This window comes from Chondrus crispus, genomic scaffold, assembly GCF_000350225.1.
Source record: "Chondrus crispus Stackhouse genomic scaffold, scaffold_85, whole genome shotgun sequence".
NCBI classification, from domain to species: domain Eukaryota; phylum Rhodophyta; class Florideophyceae; order Gigartinales; family Gigartinaceae; genus Chondrus; species Chondrus crispus.
This window is the reverse complement of record NW_005178764.1, coordinates 1-20,418: the sequence shown is the minus strand read 5'-3', so window position 1 is coordinate 20,418 and position 20,418 is coordinate 1. Positions and strand designations below refer to the sequence as shown.

Genomic DNA, 20,418 nt, shown 5'->3' with positions numbered 1-20,418 from the left:
TGATGGGGTTCCACAAATTGCTGAGGTCACTGAAGATCAACGCCGAGCTGCGCATTTCATTGTGAATTCCGGTAAGTCATCCAGAGGTTTGTCTATCAAAATGACGGATTTATACCTCAAGACGCTGCCACTGGGCGCTGAAGCGACGCAAATATGGCCTTCTGGAAATGCGTTTTGGGACGACCACGCAAAGCGACAAAAAGCTATGTTTTCTGGTATCGGAGAGTGGAAGAAGGTTGCCATGCACTTTGTTGATCATAGCGCAAGTTATTCGGTCCCAAACTACTTCGCATTGGTACGGGACTTAAAGGCCACCATTCAGCATGTGGTAGAGAGTGCAAAACATTTGAAACTAGAAAAAGGGCAGACGTGGTCACATTGTATCAAATTGAATCCGGCAATTGAATTCGACGCGTTCGGAGATCGTATCGTGCATGACTATTACACGTCTGACGACTTAATGTACTTGCGCGGAACGTTACAAAAGGATCCGGAGCGCAAAGATGTCCTATTTCTACCCTTTCAATTATTCATAGACAAGGCTAACGTGACACGATTGAATAAGAGGTCCATGTATCCAGTGGTTTTGTACCTTCTTTGCTTTCCAAGTCAAATTAGGAGAAGATTGGCCGTTAACGTCTGCTTTATTCCAGTCGTGACCACCGTTTCTAAATCAGAAGGACACTTATCCTCGGCCCTTACGAAGCTCGTCAGATGATCAGTTGTACAGGTGTCCCTTTCAGCGCTGCTCACTCCAATATCAAGTGCACGAAAGCTTACAGCATTATTTCCGGGCCAGATTCCGAGAACATTTATTACAATGCTTGTTTCTATCGTGGCAGACCTGCCGGAGGTTGCGGTTCTCAAGTCAATGCGATACGGTCTCAAGGCAAATTTTCCGTGTTGCCGGTGCTACACCAAGAGAACAGACCTTGACCAAATACTGCGATATCCCGCCGAGCCCAGAACAGCCAGAAACGCAGCTTCATTGTATGAAGGTGTTGCAAAGCTCGCCACGAAATGGGAACATGAAGCTAAACTGAAGGAGCACAGTCTTTCGCTTCCCAGGCCTGCACTAATTTCAAGACTTGAAGTGAACCTTGATACGCCGGCACTTTACAACATAAGTCGGACCGAGGCCTGCCTATCGGAAAAATATCAACCATTTGGGCTCTCGTCGTTGATCAAGTTCGAGAGTCTTCACAGTTTTGACCTTGGCATCACCGCCGATATATTGCGAGCAATTGAACGATACTTTAGTGTATTGTTGACACCAACAGACGCAACATTGATTGTCAGTACAGCCAATGCCAATCAGAGTCGGCTTCCCAGACGATCCGACAGCTCCATTTTCGTCTCCCTCCAGCTGGGTCGACCATCGCTCCCGGTCATGCAAACGTTAATGCGGTGCAGTATAAATCCGCGTTATGTACACTGCCTTTCATTTTCCGCGGTTCAAACAAGACTATTGCAGGCAGAGCGGCAGGTGAGGCAGCTTTTCATTTGCTTGAGTTTGTGTTGGCGTATGTCAAGCTCCATCATTACGCTCGGCGTGTGAACGAGGTACCGTACTTCTTGTACGACAAGGTCGAAGGCGAGATTTTAGTTTTATTGGAAACCTTTAATTCAACATATGTCAAATCTCTTGGACGAAAAAAACCTCATATAGATTACAGTGGGGCATCGAGGGATGGCGTAACCGTGCAGACATTGAAGTCACATAAATTATTTGCGCATTGGATCAGGGATGTGAAGTCAGGTGGACTGTTGTCAAATTTCGACGCACAGGCCGGCGAGTCCCACCATATCCTAACAAGGGCCCACTACGAATTCACTTCTAGGAGGGCCGAGGCGGAATCGCAAGTGGCAAAAAGATCTTCAGTTAGGGAGCTCGGTGTTTTCGAGCAGATGTATCCAATTCGAAGGATATCAATTGCCACATTGGTTGCACGCAACTCCGCCGAACGAGAAGAACGACTAAACATCGACAATCGTTTGAGACCAAATACGGATCCGCATATCGCAGATGAAAGTGATTCTGAGTCTGGAGACTTACAGCGCCGTCGCCGGAGACAAAAACTACAGAATATCAGAGGAAGGCTGTAGCCCGCCGTCGCTTTCTGCAAGGAACAGACAGTACGATGCAAGACAGTAGTTTCGTTTCGTATTCGCGCTTCACCTGTTTTTCCCCACTTAGGTTTTTTCGCTTCGCACCTTCCTGTCTCTCTTCGAAACCCCTGGCTCGAACTCCACTGCATTTAAGCATAGCATCAAACCCATTCAGAGTAAAGAAAGGGGCAAGGAACAACAAAGAAAAACCTCTTGCCTTCGCCTGCCTCCCCCTCTCCACGATCGGGGCCGCCACTCTCAACTCTCCTTCACCCTCCGACTCCGTCCCGATCTCAGTTGATCGCCCCATTCGAATCCTCGCCCACCTGAGCTCCCTTCCGAAGCGCCGAAAGCCTGATCACGACGTTGCTGGCCACAAGGCATACATGCTTAGGCCCAAAAACTCTCGATGGATTGTCCAAGACGGAGTTCGAAAATCTCCTCCAGCGTTTCCTTTTGACAAAAGATGGTTTCGCAGTGCGCCGGGTTATAGAATCCATAAAAACCCGTCAAACTGTGACAATCCATGCCAATTATCCTTGGATACCCGAGTCAGCAGACCGAAATTTTGCACTGAACTCGTTGAAAGGCGCCAAACAGCACATAAGAGCATCTGATTCATTTTATAATGGAGAACCTCAATACGATTTTATCGAGTTCGCGACTGAGGGAGACCGAGTCATGGGACAAGTGCGGTGTATTTTCGCAAACCCGTACTTTCGATATCGTAATTAACACCAATTCCTCGCTCTCCTGCGTATGCTTGTCATTGATGAGCAAAGTGTAGAGAATTTCTCGAGAAGCGCTAAAGATACAGAGAGTACAGATTGGAACAAACAGATGCTTTCCTTGTTTGGAAAGTATGGCTTCCCTTGGCTTCGATGGTGTTTTGTCGAAGCGGGAGAGAAAACGCACGCTGTTGTCGCGGTCTCCGATTTTATACGACCTCTTTCCATCGTTCCTGACTTCTACTCGCCGGTGGGAATGGAAGTCGGAAGCAAAGTTTGGGACGAAGCTGTGTCCAGAGATGTTAAAAATGACCGAAAAAGATATAATCGCGAACTAAACAAGAGAAGACGTACTGGGCGGGGCGAAGTTAAATCACCGCGAAGCTTTGCGAACGGCCCAGTGTCATCTGTGGCCCGAAGGGATGAGCGCTATTTCTGCAATCCGTATATGATTTAGACGTCCCCCGCCATCTGACTTCAAAATATCAGCTGCTGTGAAGGATACCTCTTCCCGAAAAATACAAGGCGACAGTGACGAATTGTCCAGGAGATGATACGTCTAAAACTTTGTAAGATCTGGCAAGCTTTTTACGGCCGGCGGTGGGAGAGAACCACACAAATATATCAAGACCTCCCCTGTGACGAAATATTTCTACACTTTACTTTTGCCTCTTTGACTAACAATCTCGGTATCTTGCGCATACTCTCTTTCCTTCTTTTTCGAAAAACTGAAGACCTCCAGGTTGTGTGCTCATAACGGCGATCAATGCCAACGCGAAAGGGGACAAGGGTTGCGCCCCATCTAGGGCGCATCCAGAAGACACCTACACGAAGAGCGAGTTCCGCCCAAGGTACACCGAACTTGAACTCAGCGCCTCATCACCAAGCTTCTCGCTGGTGTACATTCCCCAAGTGCAACACAATGGTGATATGAATTTTTCCGCTGGGCAAAAGGCCTCCAGCGTACTGACACACTATCCGTCGCCTCTTTCGTCAAAGTTATGCGGATATGCTCCTGTGTCAAGCGTGAATAACTCAGATATTTCACCAGTTAACACCCATGTCACATGCCTAAGATCAGCTGATTCCCCTCATGCACATGCCGGCAATGAAAAAAACCTTGGAATGGGAATTCGGAACAGCGGCGGATGGTCAGTCAGGAATCACGGTCCGTATCTCGCCCCTGGAGTACTTGGCGTAAATCAAATCCATCAACAGGCTCAGTACCAAATTAGTTCTGGCCAGGACCAAGACGATCAAATCCCGGACGTCAATGATTTTGCCCGTTTTGTGAAGACGCTTGAAGAGAGTCCTACCATTTCGAAAGCTCCGAAGTGACTTTTGTAATGTGAAGAAGTCTCTGGACGATTTAAAGAACACAGAATTGCAAATCAATGAAGCTATAGCCAACTTAGTACCTTCATTGGCGGAAATCAAAAGCATGATTATTGGTGGCGGTATTGGCGGAAACATCACGGCTGTTGGCTTAAAAGGACGACATACAAGGCGCCGTCTGTCTTCTGGTTATGAAACGGAACGCGTGCGCACTGCCAAGACGCTTCTTTGTGAGTTGGAGGGGGGAAGGTGCACCGCTGTGGGTAATTCTCTTTTTTGTATGGCGGCAGTGCTATGGTCCAAGTGCTTGAAGGACAGGCCTTCAGGAATAAAGGCTGGAATACATCTTGGGAGCTTCATTTCCCAAAACTTGAGGGATGTGCAGCTCAACGCAAATCAATTCTACCCAGATGTCGATCAGTTTCTCGATGTTCTGGTGCTATCAGCTCTACAAAAAGCTACCCCACACGCCCAAAATGAAGCCTTGGATCACGTCAAGGAGTTTTACAACGTTAACAAGCAGTACTTCGAGAATTGCTTGCGGATAAGCCTACGAAACATATACGGGACGAGAAGGAAAGACATTGTCGAGACATTTCAGAGCTTCACAAGCAACAAAAGCATTTCGGAGTGTTTTGGAAGCAGTGCTGCAGTAGATTCTGGGTTGTTTCGGTCAAACCAGAAATCTCCTGTGGACGATCCGCGCTTTGCACACGCCTTGCGGACTGCATTTCGCCTCGGAGGCCGAGCTGCGTCTCTTTCTATCCTTTCATTTGCTAGTGTAACTCTAATTCGTGAGTTCACCATGAAAACAGTACAGCCAGCGTTATTCGGCGTCGTACCGGGAGGTGCCTTATCACAAGTTGCCCACGAAGGGCATCAGGAGATGCACGGCTTAAGTTGTGCGGCTTTGGCAAAGAAACCCGATGAGAAAGCCACCAAAATCGATATTGGATGGAAGACGGACAGTTTCGACATCACTCACGTTGAGCAGGTGAATAGAAACTGGTTGGACAAATACAAAGTACGCCTGGGTGCGACAAGCATGTAACTAATCAGCACCCTACTATGTCCCGTTTGTCCGCAAGCATGATGGTGCGCGAGGTGCCTGCCACGGAAAGTTAGAACCTGGTGGTGGGCATGGACATCGACGAGGGAGCCGTCCTTAACGATTATGAGGACAACGACGAGCTCTTCTACGGCATCGCTCTGCGCGATTTGATGAGATAGGAATGCCCGCTGAACGTTGCGAAGACGTGATGATGATGTTTCCGATTTTGTATTGATAGAACAAGAGATAACGATAGCAATAGCAGTACCGTTATGGAACGATAAAATTGAAAACGAAAGGGCGATGAAAGCCCGATCGAGCGCACCCAGTCGAGCATTGATCGGATAATACAAGTGGGGTCACCCATTTTTTGAACAGTGCTCCTGTGAGTTGAACAGCCCAAATTTAATTTAATTTAGGTTTCAACGCCATCCTGCCTAAAATTGAGAACATCTGGGAGCTTTACATTGCTGTATCTCTTGAAGTATTGACCTAATGAATAAGCTGTGTCCAGAATCAGATTCTGCGCGCGACTTTACTGTACTTGGACATACTCAACGTTTCGGCTTCCCGCTATTCGCGAATTGGCTAGAATATAGGTAATTATGGCGATCTCAATGTGGTCCCAAGAGCCATGAGTGTGCGCCGAGCTGCTGCACGAAAGAGAGTGCTAGCAGCTCGCTCTGGACATGCGCTTGATTCTTGTTCCGAACATTAAATGAGATAAAATTTGATGATTCCAGTCACTGGGATATGCACCGTGGCGTTCAAATAATAGGCGCAATGTTCGGTGACGTGTATCTTCAGATCGTGTTTGATACAAAGAAATGCCATTTGTAAGCAGTCCTGGGGTCCTCTAATTCATGAGTACAGTAGGGCTCAGGACATTAGGAGCTCTCGTTTGGTGGCGGTTTCGTCCTGGGACGTAAAGGGAAAGTATATTTTCCATTAATGTTTGTGAGGCGTTCAAGAAAAGGGTGACCCCACTTGTAGAGCAGTGGTGACCCTGGGGCCAGGAAAGCATTGATGCCGTTCGCATGGCGAAACAGGCAACAGACCTCATCATTTTCTTTGCAAAACTTTGTGATGTAGTTTATCATATGTGGCATTGTTGCTGTGGTTTCTCCGGTCACGAATGGGTTGCCCGCATCGGAGATGTCGTTAGGATGGCGCAGAAGGCTTCAGTGTTTGTTTCACTCGCAAATGATGGCACTTGCGACCCCGACGTCGCAAGAGCCATTTGTTTAACTGTGAGGAATATTGACGGGCCTCTAGTGGGGATAGTAGCGCCGCGCCGCCGCCGTACTGCCACTTCTCTGTCCTCGCACCGCCACTGCCCCAAGTCATCCGCGCTGCCGCTGTGCCGCCGCTTCCCTGTCGTGCTTGCCGCCACGCCGCCGTCCGCATTCCGTCGCCCAAGGCCGCTGTGCTCCCACTGTGCCACCACCTCAACGCCGCGCTTGCGGCCGTGCCGCCGCCGGACACCGCCGCCTCAAGGCCGCCGTGCTGGCACTGCAAAGCGTCGGCCTCGCCATTGCACTTGCCTCTGCGCCGCCGCCAGCACACCGCCACTTCGAAGCCACCGCTGAGCCGCCACTGAGCCGCCACTGAGCTGCCGTCGGTCTACCGCTTGCTGCAGCTTCGCAGCCACCGGACATTCCCAGCTCAACGCTGGCGCCTGGCCGGTGCCGCTGTGTCGCCCAAAGCCTACACGCAGCCGCAACGCCCCCGATTGCCGCCGCGCTGCCGCCGCTCCGAAAGAAAAAGAAGACTTACTGACGATTCAAGGTGGTATTTTTTCAAAAGATTTTAAACTCACACAAGTGCGCAATGATTCATGAGCTAGCCATAGGGGTCCCTTTGTGGAACGTGGTTAGATTTTTAACCGTGAGTATCGGAGCTACTACACTCGTCTCGAAAGTGTGGTCATGTGGCATCTCCCTCAGGGCCGGGTCCCGCGTGGCCGCTGGACAGGCAGTGTCTTTGAGACCTAGGCCATTCACTAGAGGGTCCGTAGTAGTTGAAGAGGACGTGAAGGACCGTCCAATGTTACTGGTACTTGGGTTACTTGTGGCTGCCATGGCCGCGGCGGACCTCCTGATCGAATTCGGTTCAGGGTCTAAGGAAGTCCCTACAGGACAATTGTTTTCGACAGGTTATGATGGCAACGCCAATTTCCCGGTCCTGGATGTCAGGAAGGATAGGACTGGGAGGTGGAGTCCAGTCAAGCGTAGAGCCCGGGTTGGTTATACAGAATACGACGTCCACCGTTTCGGGGAGTTGAATGATGGTAAGCCTTGGGGTGTCACCGAAGAGGAGAGGTTTACGTTACTCAGCGCTAGAAGTGCGGTCAACGTGCAGTTTCTGACGGCAGCGACTCTCCGGGAGTGGTTGCGTGCTGGAGAAGGAGACAAGGTCTGGTTTTCGGGGAGGAACGGCGCCCTCATGGTCAAGAACGACACGGTTATTTATGTGAACGAAGTACAATATTTTGTCCTTATCGAGAAACACTGGACAAGGGAGCCTTCAGTTAGCGCAGTCGAGGTATTATCAGGGTCACTCTTCACTCTAAGCCTGAAGAGGTATGCGATCTACGGGATGACTGCACGGGTGAGCCTCCTAGGAAGACCGCGGTTGGCTCTTGACTGCGAAAAGTCACCCGAGTATCCAGCCAGCTGGGGAGTTGAATGTAATACGGGCGTGGACTCACTAGGCACTATCTCTAGACACGATGTTTCATCAGGGACAATCCAGGACGACGAATTCCGAACACAGGGGCTCACTGTAGATTTTGGACGCCACGTGGACCGGGAACTTAGCTGGGGCGAATACGCTACAGCTGAAAGCAGACCACTTAGCACGGAGTCAAGAGGGTACGACACGATAGTGCTAATCGGAGAGAACGCGCACGCAGTGATAACGGAGACTGCAGGAGTGCATCTGTTTGTTGAAGACGGCGACATCACAATGTGCGTCAACATTATCAGCAACGAATCTGGCGGATTGAAGGCCATGTGCAGGAGACGCCCATGGGATACGAGGCGGGAGGCCATTACAGCCTACCTCACGCTCCAATTAATGCTCTCAGACTTCAGGAAGATTTGGGGCGTCTTTCAGGCCTGGAAAGTAGGTAAGAAGACAACGTCGCCGACCGAAGTGCGTTGGTTGTCAAATGAGATGCAATGTGAGCAGGGTGAACTACTCTCGGATAAGAAATTGATTGCTACTGTCAATGAACTCTTCCTAATTGGGTCTGGTGCCGTCCTTTTCGCGGTGCTAGCCGGTTTAAGTGTCTGCTCTTTCTATGCTAGAAGGGCCTCAAAATGGCCGCCAGTCTGTCGGGCACTCACGATCGACAGCAGCCGGCGTGTGATGGCCATGTCGAAGTTGTCCAAGTATAACTGTTCGGGGGTACCGACGAAGCCGCCGATGACGCTCATAATGAGGAGTGGTGAGAACACATGCCACTTTGAAACTACTTATGATGACAGGATTGATCCTATAGGTATGAGCGATGCCCACAAGGAGAAGCTAATCCTGTTAGGAGGCGGGCGAGCTGTCAATGATGGATAATAATGGGTGCATTCCGAAACTGTGATTTTCCCAAAATCACCAAATGTGGCGGCACCCCGGAAATGAAAAACATTCCAACTGTAGTTCGCCCGTTTCCCTAGAGAATTGGCGGGAGCGCTATGAATAAGGCATTCGCAAGAAAATGGGAGTCACAGATGGTGGGTGGTGCGCAGAAATGCCGTACAGGGGGGGGGGGGGGGGGGGTCGCGATATAGTGCTACCCTGTGCTAGTGGGCCGAAAACGGCACTATATCGAACCAGGCACTGTAAGATAATGAGATATAACGGCTTTTTTGCATCCACTTCCTTGCATCACTGCTCTGAAAGACCGCTCGCAGGACGCCATCACTCATACTTGGCAATGCTTGATTAGACTTGAGTCTGTATCTTCAATACAGACAGATCTAATCAAGCATTTATGTTATCATTACCCTTCGAAGGGTAGTTGCTGCCGAGCCGTCGTCGCATTCACTTCCTCCTTTTTCCAGCCTACACTTGCAGATGTCCAATTGCATCATCGACCCTGCCTTTTTCCGCCATAGTCTCTATTCGAGTGAGTAAACTGCATAATATCTTTCCGCGGCGCCAGCGGCTCTCGGGCAGTACGTCCATCCAACTGCCTCTCTGGAGACCCTTCGTTTTTGGCTCAAAATTCGTGCCAATTGCAAAAGGGTAGCACTATATCGGGTCTGGCACTAACAAATATGGCACTATATCGCGACCACCCCCCTGTATTTGGATCGCGGGAAATTTGGCGGAGCAACTGCCGAACTGTAAAGGAGTCCCTGATCCCTCTACAGAAATTCGCATCTGGAGAGAATCCGACAAATTTGTCGCAATTTCATTGGTCAATATTTGTGTAATTTGGTTTTCCGGCCATTTCGGAATTCACCCATTGGGTGCATAGACACTAGGCGTCGGAAGGATCCTGTTAAATAATATGGGGAAAAATGCCTCATAATGTATGAAGCGAAATTCTCAAACTAGGCGCATTGCTCAATAGACACTACTGTAGTAAATTTCGCTGAAATCCAAAAATTCAAACAATACTTTCACCAAAAAACCTTTGGCAGTGGAGGGCAAGAGCTTAGCAAGGGTTGCCCCACATGAAACTGTGGTTCCCCTCACAAGATGGTGCATCACGCTTTAACCTTGGAAGGGTAGGCACACCTACGCAGAGACAGACCTGACATAAAGTGGTGACGGCGCCTCCGCCAGGAGGAGGGGGAGGCATCGGAATCTTGGTACTGGGGAGGCGGTATCATGGTGCGATGTGTCGCAAGGAGGGATAATGCCGTCAACTGGCTGCCGGAATACCGAGAGTAAGGGCATTGGCCCCGCTGCTATGACAGGGTAGTGTGATGCTGCCTCCAAGTGCTTTGCTTGCTTCAGTGACGAGGGGCTAGACGCACGGGTACTGTTCGTTTGCCGGCCATTGGTGCGGCAGAGTATCCAGGAGGGGCTTTCTTTTCCAGCGTCGGTTTATTGTAAGATCATGTGCTATCGAGACGATACTATAATATAGTATGTGTGTACAGTATGCAGTCATTTAGCGCCAGGGTTCCAGTCAGCAAAGAGGGTACCACGATGTAGTTACCAGAAGTCAACTGTGACGCAGGGGTTTGGACTTGTTTCATGTCAAAACTAGTTTACAGCGTCACCTTATAATGCACCGCACCCCATGCGCATGTCTTGTTTCCACGCTGTCCCGTCCACGAGACGCCCTAGCCGTAACGCACGCCTCCTGTGGTCTTCTAGTTTCTGGTGCTACGGTGCGATACAGTGTGCTTTGGGGGAGAGCCAGTCGACTGGGATGCAAACAGTAGAATGATGTACAGCCGATACAAGGCCACTTTGAGCAGAAGTGTACTGATGGCCAAAATACTGGACGCAGCTGTACTGCACGGAGGGAGGCCAGACAGCAAAGTTTCGCCGGGAATTGCTTACATCAACTTGCTGAAAAGATAGCAAAATCACAGGCATCTCCTTCTTCCCCGAAACTGGAGGTGTGTAGAGAAGACCAGGGCTCCTATGGAGCTATTTTTGCTGGGAAAGCGCAAAGTACTTGACATCCCCTTGGACGTGTTGTGGAACGAGGGATTCGACAGTGCCCGCAAACGGGTACGAATATTGTGCCCCATTGGAGGCAGAATACCCAAAGAGTTGTCAGGGGGAGAGCACGAACAGCTAAAGTTATGTGCACATTCAATGCAGCACAAGGTCGTAGGGGGTGCGTTGGGTAATGGAAAAGGATATGCACATGTGGCATATATCACATGCAGTGTGAAAGCAATTGTGCCAGTCATCCATAAAATCTGGAGTCTGTATCGGATCCGCCGTGTTAATGCCTTGTAAGCAAACAATAGGCGAACGGTGCCAAAGAATAGGTAACCACAGAGAGATGTCTGAATTCTAAAGATCTTTCATTCATATGGTTCATCTAGAGTGAGATCTCCCGTATTGATAAATTTATGTGCCCATCGGGCGCTCGCCAAAGCGTCGAAGTACCCAAATTTGAGCCATGTATCCAATCATAACTGCATTCTATCATTCTACGTCAAATAAGCATCCAGTAAAGCAATCGCTCATACCTGTCACGAACTGGTGACGAGGATACATGCTTCTGCTCGATGTTCACAAACCGTCCATGCACACAGAACGCGTATATGCCGTAAAGTGCGTCTGTAGATCTGTGCACCGCACTACAAATACGAGAGACTGTGGTTTCTTGGTCGGAGAAGAAGAAGAAGAATCAAAAGCCGTACATTCGTTTGGAGAAGTCCTTCCCGCTCGCAATGACTCGTTTGCACCTCATCTCAGCAGTGCTGCTCTCTGTCTTTATCGCCTCTGGTGCTCTCACTATCGATCTAGGTGAAGTTGCCGAACGGCAGCAGCGTCGGAATAGGTGCGGTCGTGGCAAGTGCCGTTTCGTTATTTGCCGCGGAAGTCAGACATCGTTTCTCGCCGCTCCGAATACAGCTCTTAGCTCTCCCATATGCCGCCGCGATCAGAAAATTGAGCAAATTCTGTCCACAGGAGAAGCTCGAATCAAAGATTCCGAAGGGGATCTTATCCCTATCTCGGAGTGGCGACCTGAAGGCCTCGAAGTACCGTTCAAGTCAGGCGCATTGTTCGCCGATGCGATACCCGGTCGCGGTCTTTCTGGTCTTGCGAGGCTTCCTGCAGTGGGGAATCAGAATGAATTCTTGGACAACGTCTGTGTTGTGGTTCCTATTAGAAGCTACGAAAGAATAGTGAACGGGAAGAAGAGAGTGAGACAGGCGACCAGTCCGCAGGATTGTCTCAGCGTCGGACTGCAATCGCCCACAATTTTCATTGAAGCCTTCTGGACCTCTGGAGACGATATGGATTTGGCAGTCATTGAGCCTGATAATGTAAGAGTGGACAATAAGAATCGCGCGTCTTCCTGCGGAAGACTCATTCGTGACCAGAATGTGGATGCTTGTGGCGTGTTCAATTCGGGCCAGGAAAGGATCATTTACCAATTGCCATGCAACGGATTTAAGACGGGAAGATACAGAGCAGTGTTGAAGCATGGTGGTAATTGTGGTAGCGGACCGACCTCATATGAACTTCGAGTAGTTGTGAATGGCCGGTTGAAGGCCATAAAGAAGGGGGTCTCAAATGCCGACGGTGGCAAGAGAGTAACCTCGCTACGGTTCATGTTGGAATGACGTAGCATGGAGGCATAACCCCACTTTGCAGGCCATAGCTCGTACTGTTTATTACCACGTGGAACGCTGATATAACTGCTGAATCTTCTGGAGCCCTACGGAGAACACAAAGTATCGGAACTGTCGACTACAACATGCAAAATGGCCACATGACAATAAACTCTACTAAACTTCTCGTCCTCTTTTACCCTTAATCGGAAGAAGATATTCACAACTAAGAACCCCCCTGACGTGATACCCGTCGATTGTCTTACAGCTCATGAGCGTTCTCATCGGAAAGATAGGCATGTTACGGTAGAGTGAACTTCAAAGTTGCAACTTTGGCGCCCCTATTCTTGTTTGACTCTCCATTAATGCTCTTTGAAAGAGTTCCATTCACTACAACTCGAAGCACAAATCTAGTCGACCCACTACCACAATTTCCAGTGTGCCTCACCACGGCGGTATAGGTCCCATTTTGGAACTCTGGGCAAGGCAAACTGTACTCAACTCGTTCTTTCGCTCTGTCGAAAAGGCCGCAGATGTCAATACCGTTGTCTCTATTCAACCTTCCGCACTTCGACGTTTTCTGCTTGCTAGAAATTCTGAATCCTCCTGGTTCAACAACAGAAAGGTCCATATCGTCTCCCGAGAACCAGTTCAACTCGATGACAACTGAAGGTACCCTTAGCGACACGGCTAGACAGTCATTACTGCTCCCCGCGTTGACTCCATAAAGTCTGCCATTTAACTCCCGCTGATACCTCTTTATCGGCAGGATGATACAGAGATCATCAATAAATCTGTACTGGTTTTCCTGCGGCGGTCTGAAAGCGACACCGGACAGACGAGGGACACCTGGGAGCTTTATCGCGTAAAAGAAGTCACGACTAAATGGAACCCGCAAGCCTTCGGGGCGCCACTGGGAGATTGGAATTCGAGATCCTCCTTGAACGACACGGGCTTCGCCTGTTTCCAAGATGTACTCGATATTTTGGTCTCTACGGCAGATAGTCGGGCCGACAGCCGTATCTGGGGCGCCAAGAGTAATAGATTCAGGACTGCAAAGCGCAAAACGGCACACGTTTGGACAAGACGTTTGTGGGCTCATTCGGAATGCAGTATTGAAACGGACGGCCGGGACGCTTGAGAGATCAATCGATGACATGAGAAGAGTTGCAACAAGTGACAAAACCCGTGGGAGAGCCATCTTGAGGATGAGGTAAAGACGGCCTGAAGCTGTGGGACATGAAGGAACAAGGAAAGCATGGAGAAGCTATATAGCACTTTTCTTGCATCAACGAGTGGTCAGAGATGTAAAGATGGAATTTTGTCCAAGACTTTGGCAGTAGCTTCACTCTGCCGATAAATTGCTCTTCATGGCTGGCGATTGGTCTTGTAAACTGTGTCGACTGCTTTGCACACAACGCTAGCTTCGCCACCTTGTCGGGTGGTGCTGCCATTCTTGCTCTCGAGATTTGCTCTCGAGATTTGCCATCTCGCAGGCTTCTATCACTCACCCTATGTATGAAACGTGATGGTATCCGATACACGACGAAGCCTTTAAGGTGGTCAACGCAAATCCTGCAAGAACCCCAAAACAAAATAATAAAACTTATGGCGGGAGGAAATCCTGGCCAAGTTCGGAGGCCCCGCCCCGGCTGCGAAAAAATGGCCTCCTGCTTCTGTTTTTGTTGTAGTTTGAAGCCAGCTTTCTTAATCGCTACTAGCCCCCTCCTTCTCATTTCTGTGTATGGATATGAATTGAGCTGGAGAAACTGTATCCGCGAATGGGTTTGGGGTTATGTAGCGTAAATCAGGAGATATGCTCCCGTGGATCGATGCTATAGGTTTGCAATCAACCTTTTGATTGCTGACTGGAAGCCCCTCCTGAACACAGAGCGCTCACTGAGCACAACTCCGACATACGTCCACTCTCTGCGTCACATCCTCGCTGTCACCTTTCCAAAGGGCAGAGTTTAAGTTGCTTTTACTTGACTGCAACAATGCAGTTATGCAAGGTAACAGCAAGGTGCTTCAACAATCTACCTACTACCGTATGATGCAAAATGCGGATCTGATCGATACTGTAGGAAGTGGAGTGAGATCTAGTCCAGACAGTGTAGAGTGCTACATATTTCGCAGCGACCATGCTTCCCGCTCCCGCATGCCTCGCTGCAGCAACTACAGGTCCATGAGGCTTTGATGCAATCCCATGCTTGGAGGGATGCGTGTACGTGCAAAACTGATTTTGAATTTACTGAGATAAACGTTCCGAAATATTTTGAAATTCATGAGACGTCTCACTCGGCATAAAGGAGGGTTGCCCTAATTATCGGTCACCCCCCCCAACTCGTCGGTCACCCCTAATTGTTCAAATAAATTCCCAAAAAATTAGATTCTTGTACACGTAAGGGGCCAAGTTTCAGTCCTTGGAGTATCTCCTTGCTGATTATCTCTGAAAGTAGTGGATAGATTTAAAAATAAAGCTTTCCAGTCGCTCTGCCAGAGCGTTTTTCCATGACAAACGAACCCGCCACTTGGCAAGAATGCAGATTAACTGCATTCAAATCCCTCCGAAAAGGCGGGCTTATGGTTTTTTGACCGAATCTTGCCATCCGATCCCTCCAGGGACACCATGAACGCCCATTCACATCCCATCCAAGCCCTTCCTTCCAGGATGCAAGCCGCTCTCCCGCAATTGCCTCGAACGCGGCAAGGCAGGTTTACGCGCCGCCCCTGCAAGTTCGCCTCGGACCCTCCACCACCCACCCTTGTCGTGCTGCGCCCTCTCCACGCTCTCGCATACGCCCTGGTCCCCACCGTTCCCCATGCGCCGCCCCTGCCAGTCCCCCTTGGACCCTCCACCGCCCACCCTTATTGTTCCCCGCTCTCTCTACCTTCTTGCATACGCCCTGCTCCACACCGTTCCCCACGCGCCGCCCCTGCCAGTATCCCTTGGACCCCCCTTCCCGCCTCTTGTACATAAACGTCGGTGCCGGGCATGTCCCCAACGGGGTTTCCACTCATTCACTCGATGACGTGGCATACAATTTTTTTATATTTAACGTTGGTTTGATTGGGCCAAATTAACCTAGTGACCGATCTTTAGGCACAAAGTCGTTTTTTCAAGGCCCTTTTTGTTTCGTAAACTGCGAGAATATGGTTTTGATTTCGAGCTTTTGGAGAAAACAGCGTGATTCACCGGTCTTTCAAGAAGCGAACGACAGCAAAATGTCCGTGATCGACCAATCAATTCCACTTTTGATTTTATTTTCTTCGAAAGTGACCGATAATTAGGGCAACCCTCCTTTATGTCAACATGGCATGTCATTGACAGCCGTTCCAGCAGTACTCTTCCGCTCTGCAATGAACCTGCACTGTGCAATTAGTAAGAACGACGTCATTTCTAGCTCTGGAACGAGAAATGCGGTCACAGTACCATAAAGAGAATAGCAAATACACTGAGCCGTGTGTCAGTGGCTGGAACAGTTTTAAATGAGAGGCAAGATTGGGAGGGCTGAAAAGAGAAGCAGCTTTAGAGCGAACTGTGCAATAGGTTACAACAAGCCATCAAGAAAAACATTCCAGAACGGCCCCGAACGAACATCAATAAGTCTCTTGAGAGGCCAGCTAAAACGTGCACTAGTAGGCATCTCGGAGAGACATGCAGCGGTACTTTATCACACTGGGGAATGTCCGACAATTGTTGCCATACTAACTTCATGAGCTTGCTCAATTTTTAAATTTTTAACACCGCACGGAAATATCATATGTGAGCGCTACAAACACACAATTCTAAATAGTGAATGTGAAGACGCCAATAAGCGCGTCATTGCGTCGGCGAGATGCACCTTTCCGGATAAGAATTTGGACACCATTCATGCTAACTCTCAAATTCCAAGAGGTTTTCATTATTTTGCAGTTCTCATGGTGACGAATTTGAACGAGATACTCGCCAGGCATCAGATTTGCCTGATTCTTGTAGCGAACAATTTCCTTTCCAACAGGGTTGGTTGAGTCGCAAACCTTTCTGTTCACATCCTTGAAAAATACACCACCCTGAGAAGACCTTTTCGATTTCCTTGAGATTTCCTGCCCATCTGGTTGAATCAGGGTAAGGTCTAGATCATCAGATGACTTCCAGCTCAATTCAACGAGAAGTTGCACATCCCTAGCTGTGAATGAAACGCAATCCGTCTCTGATCTGTCTGTGTCAACGATCGCATCCAAATCCCCGAAATTGTCGAGAAGCTGATATTGATAGATCGGTAGCCTGATGCAAAGGTCATCAAAGAAGGTCTGCTGATTACCCTTGCTTCGTCGTTTCACAATAGAAGACTTTCCAAGGGTTGGGATACGCCTAGCCGAGAAGAACGTTGCCGAGAAGCTTCTCGTCAATCCAGGGGGAGAGAACAAAGAGATCGGCGTGAGGGTGTTTCCCTCTTCCACAACAGCTTCTCCAGTTTCCAAGATAGTTCCAACGTTCAACCCAGGACGACAGATAACAGGTCCAAACACAGGCACTCCAGGTGGGCGGAGAGGGAATGGACGTCCAACGGGAGAAAGCTCCCCATCGGTGGCCTGGCAAAGCCTAAACGTACAAGAAGAACCACATTGGGCTCCAACAGATCTGGTCAGTGCAAAGAAAAAAAGTCCTACAAAAAGGTTTGCCACCATAATGCAGGATGGATTGCGGAATATTGTACGACGTGCTGGTTCAGAGATGTGCCGTTTGTCTCAAAAGTCAGTCGTCGAGAGCATTTCAGTCCTTTTTATAGTCTTTCCAAACTAAGTAGATATCAACTACCATATCAATGAATGGCGGCTACAGAAAACAATGTTCGTAGTCTCCCAGACATCATAAAGAAACTATTCCTTTTCTAGGGTGAAAGGGGGACTGTATTCTTCTCCTTGCGATTGACAGCACTCCTTGTAGTTCAAGGCTCGAGACAATCGGGGATTGTACTCACTTTTCTCTCCTGATGTGGTAGTTTCGCCCGAACCGGACATCCCCGTCGGATTTTTATGATTGAAACTGTACCCTTCATTTCATCCTGAATCCTAACCTTATGCACCCATGGGCTGCCAGTTCTCACAACATATGTTTTCAGTGTAGACAGACATAAGGAGGAGCGACCTGCTTGGAGCGCGACGTAGGTGGAAAAAGCACCATGACCTAACCCATTGGTAAGATGCGATCATGTGGGTCGGCGGAATTTATTTTTGGGAGATCTGCATGCGATCTCCCAGGTGATGAATTGGTGTTGCAAAGCTGCCCAGTGCGCACCAGTGCAGTTACCGTAAGTAGTTGCGTCATGTGCAAGTTGACGTATCGTAAAAATTATGAAAGACCATGAGCCGTTACGGAAGCAACTTTCTCTGTTCATGCCTGGGCTAGTTCCGGTTCGATTTTCGTGTCTTCACGCTTCTCTACCCAAAATTACTATCTCTTGGTACAACCACATGCATCCAAGCACTGTGGGCTTCTTCGATTGTTTCGAGAAAACTCTGAAGTGGTAGTACGTTGGACGACGAAGTGAGAACAGAAACGCTAGCTCAAAAGAAAATATTCTATCCTCGGACCTCGAAAGCGCAATTTATGCATTAACACAGATGTGTATTGTATGGTTGAACAAGAGGGCTTCCTCGGCTGTGAAGTTCGTCTTTGTTCGGCATCCATCTTTGTACGAAATGCTGCAAGCAGTCCTATGAAACTTTCTCTAAAACGCATTTCCATGGCTTACCGTCATTGACATGCCCGCAACTCTCTCTGGAGGTGGAACTTATGGAAACTCGCTGTAAGAATAAGAATATGGTGTACGTGTTTTACTGTATTTCCACATTCTGTATCATTGCACGTGATGGCAAACGAATTTGCAATGCTCTTGAGAGCATTGCAAATTCGTTTGCCTTCAGAGATGTCAGGCTGCTGAGATTAACAGCCTGACATCTCTGAACATGCCTGCCAACTAAAGATTAGCAGCTCCTGATTGAAAGCGGAAGAGGGAAGTGGGAACTGTTCCGTTATGAATAAAACCTGTGCTACCGTCTTCATTCGTTCGCTCAATACACTACTGTGCAGTACGTAATTCTCACTATGTGGTCAAATACGAGCACCTCCCCAATCACTCCAGACAAAAAGTGACTGACTTGCCTCATACGAAGCTAGCTTTTTTAACCAAAAATACATATATTAAATTGCAAATTGAGACTCATTTTGTATATTATTTCTTTAACGCACTTGCCCTCGACAAGCACAAACATCAGGACGGCAGTTTTGAATACATCGAAAGACGAAAAATCCAACGCAATTGAATGAACAAGTTTCCTTTCTAAACTTGCGTTTTGGTTCGAAAATATTAATACAAGACGCTGCAGGGTTGCTCAAAAAGACTTTATTGCCAAACATGTCTAAAACGACCGGAAAGGACAAGCAGTTCCCACTCAAATCCTCCCTTGCTCAAAGCAGAGGTAAATTATGGTGGTGAAGGTATCTTTCTCTCTCTTCGAGAAAGTGCAAGCCCGTAAAGTTCGAAATGTACACTGGCCATCTTGACGCTAGAGGTCCCCTGTTGCACTTCCTTATGTCAATCCAACCAAGCGTTATCATAACATAAAAATCGCCGAATTTTATTTATTTTCATCTTTGGGAGGTTGTCTAGTTTCATAATGTTTCTGAATAAATATATTTACATACAGTCCTAATTTTTATAAAAGTTAGAACCGATTTGAAGGCAGTCTACGGAATGTTTCTATGCTACTGGTATAAAAATTACTTACAGTAAACATTTTCAAGAAAAATGCTTATTGTAAGCCGACCTTTTCTTTTGAGCACCTTTACGTGCGTCAACGAGTCAGTTTTCGCTTGATTTGACGAGAATGTGCTTTGTTTATGTGGATGGTCTTCTAGTTGCAAAAAAACACAAGTTTAATTGTGCTTTGTGTTGTGTGCTTTTATCTTCATATAATGGCTAACGGTCCGATTGACGCTAGCTGGGCGAGGAGGAAGCTCCCTGTGGTATGAACTGAAGAAGATCTCTTCACGACCTTGAGAAAGGGATATACTTCAGCGTACTGTACACGCTGCACAAATGTCACAATTGTAGAAGAAAGGTATTGGTGGTACTCAATGCGATCTCTACGTCATCATACAACATAGCTTACCGCAACGGAGGATGAAAACTATTTCAAAAAGCAAGATACTGTATACGCAATTCAATATCCTGATGACTCTAGAAGAAGGGTGGGTACCCTTCGAAGGGTACTGTTCGTGAAAGGCCCTACCGCTCCCTACCTTTCGAAATATACTGTAGTCCGGTTAACAGTGTCATGTTGACAAGCCAATTCCGTCATGCTATCCTTTCGGTGAGTTTTATTGGCAGAGAAGAAGCATTGTCACCCTACAAGCAGAGGGAAAAGGGGTAAGTTAGGAATACGGTTCACTCTCAGCAAGAATAGGAATTCAATGTTCTGTTTTCAATCTCTTATGCGATGCTGATTCTCATGTGCTCTCCTGCTGTACACAGGGGCGTAACTTCGGTTTTTCTGTAGCCATTCAACCGCCATGGTAGGGTTTCTACGGTTTGCTCTGGGTGCCTATCCGGCTTCAAGCGAGATTGCTCATCTCAAGAAAGTTGGAATCTAATTGCGAATAACAAGCCATGGTCTTCGTTTTCAAAAATAATTATGGCTGCCTTCGCCCTGACTGGGAAAGAGATACCTGGAGAAGCATGGTATCACTATAACCTGCGGGTAGGGGCCACGAGAGGCGCTTTTGCGGTGACGGGAAGGACGAAGGTGGGATACTGTACATGCTTAGAGAGACCGAAGGTTCCCACCAGAATCCGCTTCCGAGCATCTTTCATGCATGAAGCACAACCATACTCTGTCACTTCGACATATCCAGCATGCTGTGGCATATGGCAATTCACCGCTGATGCCAGCT

General features: G+C 48.3%; 2 protein-coding genes; both read left to right on the top strand.

The window, feature by feature from the left end:
- Positions 1-8,301: 8,301 nt before the first annotated feature.
- On the top strand, positions 8,302-8,796 carry CHC_T00007783001 (hypothetical protein). Its single transcript, XM_005711501.1, has one exon. The coding sequence runs from the start codon at positions 8,302-8,304 to the stop codon at positions 8,794-8,796; it is 495 nt and encodes a 164-aa protein (XP_005711558.1).
- A 2,617-nt stretch (positions 8,797-11,413) lies between these two features.
- On the top strand, positions 11,414-12,666 carry CHC_T00007782001 (hypothetical protein). XM_005711500.1 is given in 2 exon segments: positions 11,414-11,671; positions 11,672-12,666. 1 exon segment carries the CDS (start codon positions 11,414-11,416, stop codon positions 11,669-11,671), a length of 258 nt encoding a protein of 85 aa, XP_005711557.1. The 3' UTR covers positions 11,672-12,666.
- The last annotated feature ends 7,752 nt before the right edge of the window (positions 12,667-20,418 follow it).

Coding starts and splice junctions, on each gene's coding strand:
- CHC_T00007782001 (XM_005711500.1), top strand. CDS start 11,414: ATGCTTCTGCTCGATGTTCACAAACCGTCCATGCACACAGAACGCGTA.
- CHC_T00007783001 (XM_005711501.1), top strand. CDS start 8,302: ATGCTCTCAGACTTCAGGAAGATTTGGGGCGTCTTTCAGGCCTGGAAA.